This window comes from Lutra lutra, chromosome 12, assembly GCF_902655055.1.
Source record: "Lutra lutra chromosome 12, mLutLut1.2, whole genome shotgun sequence".
In the NCBI taxonomy this organism is placed as follows: Eukaryota; Metazoa; Chordata; class Mammalia; order Carnivora; family Mustelidae; genus Lutra; species Lutra lutra.
In genome coordinates, this window is record NC_062289.1 from 92977867 (window position 1) to 92985941 (window position 8075).

General features: G+C 45.4%; 1 protein-coding gene across 1 annotated transcript in view; it reads left to right on the forward strand.

Moving 5' to 3' along the window:
• Positions 1 to 6827, forward strand: part of CCDC60 (coiled-coil domain containing 60) — a 161968-nt gene extending 155141 nt beyond the window's left edge. Inside the window, exons 11-14 of the mRNA XM_047698580.1 lie at positions 149 to 271; positions 2430 to 2561; positions 4336 to 4525; positions 6412 to 6827. Coding sequence (XP_047554536.1) covers positions 149 to 271; positions 2430 to 2561; positions 4336 to 4525; positions 6412 to 6513 — 547 coding nt within the window. The 3' untranslated portion in view covers positions 6514 to 6827. The remainder of the gene's footprint in view (positions 1 to 148; positions 272 to 2429; positions 2562 to 4335; positions 4526 to 6411) is intronic.
• Positions 6828 to 8075: the final 1248 nt, after the last annotated feature.

Consider the following 8075-nt stretch of genomic DNA (forward strand, 5'->3'; position numbering starts at 1 on the left):
GAATGTGAAGGGAAGATCCAGGTGAGGGTAGAGAACCAGGTGGTACAGAGAGTCTCCACAGCAGAGCACCTTGGGGCTCAGGGAGGCCAGCCTCATGGGTCTGATCCTGGGGCTCCATCCCTTAAGCCCTTTGTATCTGTGTTGACAGCCGCACCAACCGTGACATCATCCAATGCAAGACTGGCGTGTGCAGCTCCATGAGGGCCAAGTTCTACAGCATGGCCCAGGAGGCTGGCTTCTGTCTTCAAGATAAGATGGAAATCCTCATGAAGTAAGGGCACACAAACATCCATGCATCCAGAGGACACTCATCTAGTACCCAGGATGGGCCCGCTAATGTCAGGTGCTGGGACTTAGCAGGGAATAAGGACATATTTCCTGCCCTTGGAGAGCCTAGAGTCTCCTGGAAAGTATGGGTAGAAACAAACAACGCAGTTGATAAATATATAGGCACAAATTATAATCACTGCTATACAGAAAGAGAACAGGGTACTGTGAGAGAAAGAAACCATGAGGACCTAATTTAGGTTGGGTAATCCAGGAGGACATCTCTAGGGAGGCGACTTTAGGCTGAGCCCTGACAGATAAGGAGGAGCTGGTGATGTGGTAAGAAGGCAGCAGGAGAAGTACTTACAAAACCACCAAAGTATGAAGGGATATGGAAAATTTGAAGAGAAAGGAGAAGGAGGGAGCGAGAGCTGCATTATATGCAGCCATGAATGCCACACTTGAGACTTGGAACTTGATTTTAAGAGTACTGGTGGGCTACTGGAATATTTACTTTCCTACTCTGACAACCCAGTAACTGTCTCCCTTCCCAGCCTCCCCCTTGACTGTGGTCACCATTCACCCCCATAAAACCCATCCATTCCACTCAACTAAGGTTATATGGTAACTCTCACAATTTTTGTGAGAGTTATATTGGTTATAATATATTATATTATTATATAATTATATAACATATTATGTTATATATATGTTATATATGTATATATAACATATATATATGTTATATATAATATGTTATATTATATGATATTATATAACATGTTATATAATATGTTATATAATTATATAATATGTTATATTATTATATACTGTATTATATTATATTATATTATATTATATTATATTATATTATATATTGGTCTCTCACCATTTGAGCATGGAGGGGTCAGCTGCTCTGACTGCTCATTGGGAGATGACCTGCCCCCACCTTCTGGAAGACCCCAAGCTTATGAAGGAGACAGACAAACAGACCATTACCACACAGGCTGATGAGGGCCAAAATGGGAGTGAGACTGGGGCTAAGGGATCACGTGAAAAGGAGGTATTGCCTAGCATGAGACAGCAATTAGAAGTCCTCCTGGAGGAAACATTTTCAGTTTAATAAAAATTGATGAGATTTCCAGGGCACATACTACATACCAGCCAGGGGGTTTAAGAGTTTTGTATTTATCACTTAGCCCTCACAAAAATCCTAGGAAGTAGGTGCTGTTATTAGACCCATCTTATAGATGAGAAAAGTGGGCACAGAAATGTCTCTTGTCAAAGGTAATAAAGGTGGAATTTGAGCCCAGAGAGTCACATAGGAAGAGGGAAGGAGGGTTGGGAGTTCCAGAGGAAAGCAACAGCAAAGTCTCGGAGGCCAGAAGGGGCACAGGGCACCAGGAACTGCCAGTAGATGCGTGTGGCTGGGGCTTGGGTTGCTTTTGTGGTAATCAGAGAAAAAGATAGAGACCAGATCATAAAAGGTCTTACTAGTCCAGCTATGGAGGTTGAACTTTACCTCAGAACTTTGTTCACTAGCCAAACTATAAAATGCCAAGCTGGAAAATGCTGTAGAGGCTGAATAATCCAGAGCCTTGGAAGGCAAGTTACTCAGGAAACTTTATTGCAAGTAAAATGGAAAGTCACTGAAAGTTATACACAGGTGAGTGGCACGGTTATGTTTACACTGGAAAGGCTCCTTAGAGAGCTAGAACATATGCCCAGAATGATAAAAGGGAGTGAAGAAGAGAGGAACCAACTTGAGTCAAACACCTACGTGCATCTGGCCCTAAACTCGGCACTTTACACACAGTGTATCATTTAATCCTCACCTCCAAGAACCGGAACCATTATTACTCTCCATTTTACAGTTAGAAAGTGTGTCAGTGCAATCAAAAGTAGTAGGGAGAGAATGAAGGCTGATTTAAAAAAAAAAAAAAAAGTGGTGACTGGATTTAGCAAGAAAGGACCATTTCAGGACCTTGGAGAGAGTCGTGTCATCTTGTGGCCTAAGCCATGTTGTAAATTGAAAAGCATCTGAGAGGGCTGAGTATTTCATGAAGAAAATGGTGTTAAAGTCAGACCTCAAAAGAACAACTAGGATGGACAAAGAAGAAATGGGTCTGATCTTCTTCTTTTTCATCCAACCTCCGATACAGGCGCCAAGAAGAGAGAGGTCTCCAGAAGTTCCATTCTTTTGTCATTGTCTCAAATTTTAAAAAGGATATAGCAAAAATGAGGCATCAAGTCTCCATGGTAAAAGGAGATGCAGAAGAAATTGCAGACCATTGGTAAAGATCCTGAGAGCCAGATAAGAGGGTCCTTGAGGCGGGGGGAGGGGGAAGGGGACTGTTATTACAGAATTACATTTGATCCCATTATCCTTCAAGACTGTTCTTGGCCACAAACAGGGCCCCCCCAAACAGGCAGTCATGCAAGAGCCCCTCAGTTCCTGAGCCACAGATAACCCAACAACTGTGGGCTCCATACTTATCTTCTGTTTGATTCAGACTTGCAAATGAGGACTAATTTGCCAACCCCTTGCAAGAGGCAGATGAGGCAAACCACCTAAAAATTTCTACAAATTGTGAGGTCTATGAGGCAGTCTCTATATCCCCAAATAATTTGACCCCTGAAAGATATAAAACCAGGCAGGCATATCCTAGGAGTACTGTGTCCCAGCATGGGAGTGATAATAGAATTACAACAAAAAGCACCGTGGATTGAGTGATTATAGGGTGGCAGACATGACCCCTAGGAAATTTTCCTAAATTATCTATTTTATTTCCCACAAAACTCCTGAAAGTTACATACGAATCCCCACTCTGTAAACAAGGAAACCTCAAGGTTTAAACTCCTGTCTGACCCCAATCTCTATGCTAATCTACAGTACAGATTTGGGGTTTGCCACGAGCCCCATCATGGCAGGGTGGGGAAATGAGGATCTAAGAATAAGATGAGAACATCTAGAAATGCACCCAGAATCCCTTCCGTGATTTTAATAATGTGGAATGGGAGTTTACAAGAAGACACGAATACATATATACCGCAAAATATAAAATACAAAGCAGTGCACGTCACCCAAAGTTAGACAATCAATTTCTTCTTCAAATTCCTCTATAATTGATTCAGCTCTATCAGGGTCGGGGGCGGGGGGAAGAATCCTTTTTTCTTTTTTAAAGAGGAGCCATCCTCTGCCTTAAGCCCTGGCCCTACCTGAACCACCTCCAGGTTGGAACCTACCTTATTCCTATCGTCTCAAGAATGGGTTACCAGGGGCATCTGGGTGGCTTAGTGGGTTAAGGCCTCTGCCTTTGGCTCAGGTCATGATCTCAGGGTCCTGGGATCGAGCCCCGCATCAGGCTCTCTGCTCAGCAGGGAGCCTGCGTCCCTTCCTCTCTCTCTCTCTCTGCCTGCCTCTCTGCCTACTTGCGACCTCTGTCTCTCTGTCAAATAAATAAATAAAATCTTTAAAAAAAAAAAAAGAATGGGTTACCAAACGACCCTCAGACCCTACTGCAGCATTCAGGAAGGTTCTCAAAACCCACCAAACGCACAAAGCTGTGGGCCAGGCTTACTCACTAACAGGAATGTAGAAAATACACGCACGATTTTCCCTTCCTCATCCCCCTCCTCATCCATCTTGGGCATGAGAGCCCCTCGCATCATGGCAGGGATCCCACAGATATGTCTGTGACCTCCCTGGCCTGATTAACTCTCAAAAGAGAAGCTTCAGAATCTTAGTGCCCCTTCCTTTCTTGTGGCTTTTCACACTGTCTGCTTGATTAGAAAAACCATAAATGCTTTAAAGCGTGCCCTTAATTTGTTTTTTTAATGAGATGCAAATCATGCTCCAGCTTTTACTACCCCCGAAAAAAACAAAAGACTTGCCTGAGTGGTGTGGGCCCTTTACGTTCAGGAGCAGAGACTGTCCTCCCAGAGAAGGGGAGGGGACATCCCAGGAGCGGTAGAAAGAGAGAGTGGGGACCTGAGATACACAGATCCACCCCCTCCCCCCAAGCAGCTTCCTAACTGGCCCTCTCTCCTTGGGATCTGGATTTGAAGGTACTTTGACCTGCTGTCCAAACTCCCTGAGGATCTGAAGAATTTCCGCCCAGCCAAAAAGATCCTGGCGAAACTGCAGAAGTTTGGGGAAAACCTGGACCTCAGGATCCGGCCCCATGTCCTCCTGAAGGTGCTGCAGGACCTGAGAATCTGGGAGCTGTGCTCTCCGGACATTGCTGTGGCTATTGAGGTAATCACTGTGCTCTGTCCGCTCCTTGCTATGCCGCTGGTGCCCTTATTCAGGCATCTCTCAATCTTATTCAGGTCTGCTTAAGCACTGCAGACCCAATTGAAAAGACATAAGGTCTCTGCCTTCACGGAGCTCATCATCTAACAGGCGAGGGATTACCACGTGACCTTGGTGGTTCAACTCCAGGGGAAATTATATTCCAGGTAAACGGTGCCCCCTGGGGAAACCTGGAGGCTTTGGAGAGACATAAATAAATGTGCAAGTGAATAAAATAACTTAACAATCATAATAAGGAGCGCTCTAAATGTGGCCCGTGGGCCAGCAAGCATAGACCTCACCTGGGTGCTTGTTAGAAATGTGGAATCTCGGGCTTCAAACCATTATCTACCAACTCAGAATCTACATTTAAATGAGGTCCCAGGTGATTTGTATGCACAATAAAGTTTACGGAGCACTGATTTAAGGTAAACATAGAGGGAACCTATCTTAACTAGGGTGACTGGGAAAGGTGACTTTTGAGCTGAAACAGAACTTGACTTTTGAGCTGAAACAGAACTTGACTTGTGGGAGGGACTCATTGGCAGTCAATGGGTTGAGAAGGAAGCAAGCAAGGAGGGGCGAGGTTGCCAGGGGATTGGAGAGGTCAGTCTGTGCAGACTTTTGGAAAGTCAGGTTAAGGATTTAGGTCTTTATCTTGAGGCTGCAGGGAAGCCACTGAATGGTTTTTCATGGTAACTTATCATCACCACCCACCCTAGACATTTTTAGGGTATCAGCAGATGACGGAGAGTCACTTCCTTAATTTCATCAGATGGCCTAAGTACATTTTTTTTAAAGTGGGCTCCATGCCCAGCGTGATGCCCAACACAGGGCTTGAACTCATGAGCATGAGATTGAGACCCAAGCTGAGATCAAGAGTCGGAAGCTTAACCGATTAAGCCACCAGGTGCCCCAGATAGTATATGTACATTTTACTAGGGCTTTCAATGTCTCAAGATAAAAATGGGACTCAAATGGTGGAGTTCTCAGTCCTCTGGGTGTTTTCCTGCTGAGTTGGCACTCTCACAGGCTGACCTGGGAGTATATATGTGGTGTAAGGTCAGGAGTGGGGGAAGGGGGGTGACCCTGAGGACAAATTCATAGGTCCAGACTGCACTCCCCACATCCTGTGAGGCTCCTTAAGGAAAGACTGGTAAGCTAGTCCAAAACTCACTCAAGGGCAACTCTCCACTCCCCACTTGCCAGTTATGGGGTCCACCATCCACCTGCCAATTACGGGGTTGTAGAAGAGACAATCTCCAACTGGGTAAGAGGAAGAGGTGGGGTATGGAGGCTCAGAGGTGAGTTCGCCACCCTGGCTAGTAAAACTCAGCATGCTCTTCTCCCAGTGAGAACATCACAGAATGTCCGATACCTGGGACATGGGGGTCTTTTAATATAGAACTTGTATGAAACCACATTTTGTGTCCTAAAAGCCTTTTTTGGAAGTGAGCTCTTAGTAACAATCAATTCTCAAAGAGGTCTACAAACAAACAAACAAAAATGTTTAAGGACAACTGACTTTTAGAGATATTAGGGATTAGGACAGAAAGAAAAATGCAGAGAGCTGGGGTTTTCCGCCCCCCCCCCCCAAATTTCTCTGGGTCAGCAGTAACAAAAAGGGGCTTACAATTAGCCTGCTGAACCAGGAAGCTGGAAGGGGATTCTTTTCTTGAGAGAACAACCCCCATCATAATGATCCAAGGCATTATGCATGCCTGAATGGTCAGAGGACTCCTGCAGCCACCAGCCTCAGTCACACATCTTGCAAGATCTTGGAGGTGGGGCAGGAAAGCGAGTCTAGCTTTCAGACCAGATCTGAAGTCACTTCTGTATTTGCTCTGCAGTTTGTACGTGAACACATCATCCATATGTCTCAAGAGGATTATATCACCTGGTTGCAGACCCGCATCAATATCCCCATTCGGTTCCAGAGTCTACGGGCGTAACCTGGACCTGGGTCAACCAGCTGTCCCAGTGGAGGAGGGCTAGACTACATTCTGTTCCTGCTTCCTACCTGTGTTCCTGCTTCCTGCCTACGCTCACGCACACCCACGAGAATAGAGGAGGGTCTGACTTCTGGCAACATTCTAGAAGAAGATACTCCCAGGTGGAAACTCCCCTCAACCTTACACCCCAGCCTTGAACTCCCAGTCTCTGTTCCTCACTGGTCCAGCCTGACTCTACCCATTCCCTCTCCAGATGCCTCCACCTGACTCCTCTTCCTCAAATCCTGGTTAATAAAATGGAGCTGAGTGTTTGATGTCTGGCTGGGAAAAAGTTGGAACCGTGGAATTTGGGCATGGTATTCAGATCCTAACAGTAACCACGGTTACTATTTATTAAGCTTTGGTTATGCAACAGGCCCAGTGCTAAGTGAAGTTATATTGCCTGCTAATATCATTCAATCTCACAATACCTTGGTTAATTGAATAGGGAATGATGATACTGTCCCCATTTTTACACCACTGGAGCTACAGCATATTTCTAAGCATTATATACAGGCCACGGATGGATAGCTGGGTAGGTGGGTAGATGAATGGATGAGTGGATGGATGGATGGATGGATGGGATGGATGGATACATGGATGGATGGATGAATGAGTCATTCCCCAAAAAGGCAAATTCTATGCAAGAAAACTTCAGCCTAAAAAGTTCTCATATGTTTTCTGGTGGTCTTGGTTGGCACAAGGAAGCTTAACTTCCTGTCATCTCAAAATGTGTATGGACTCATTGCCATTTTAACTCTTTTCTCATTTTAGTCTTATGCTTACCTACATGCTCACTAAGTTATAGAACAGGAAGTCATTTTAACTCACTGATGGCCCAGCTGAATTAACGATTAAACAACTGGGCTTGATTTGCTCCTATTCCCCGATCTTCAGAGCACTCATGTAGGCTGGCCTTCTGCATCTCTGCAAGATAATCTAGAAGGGAGGGAGGAGGGCCGAATGGGCGCTCCTTTTCAGTCTAAGCAACAGCTCACTCTTCCACTCACCTAGTCAAGTCATTTACTCATTCATTCAGTGAATGTTTAGAGAGCTCACTATGCATCAACCAAGTTCTAGGTTCTGAAGATACAGCCATGACTAAAGCAGACGAAGTCCCTGCTCTCTTGGAGGTTACATGGAGACAGACAAGTCCACAAAACGCAATGGGGTAGGAAGAGGGATTGCACAATATCACACGTCTCTTCACACGGACATCCTCTCCTCTGGACAGGCCACTGAGGTGGAAAGGTGAGATACTGCCTATGAGAAGTCTGCAAAGTTAAGAGACCCCACATCTTGCTGTGTTAAATAGGAATTTAGGTGAGGGGGAGGTGAGAAGAAAGGAGGAGGGCCAAGGGAGGAAAAAAGAGGAAGGAGGAAAGGGGGCTGAGTAACAGAGTGAAAAGGAATCTTGGGGGAAAACCAACCAGGGGAAAGTTCCGAGGTGGGTCTGGCTAGGGGATCTCCAAGAGCTACAGGCCACACCAGTGCCTTCCACTACCTCACCCCGGGTCTTCAGT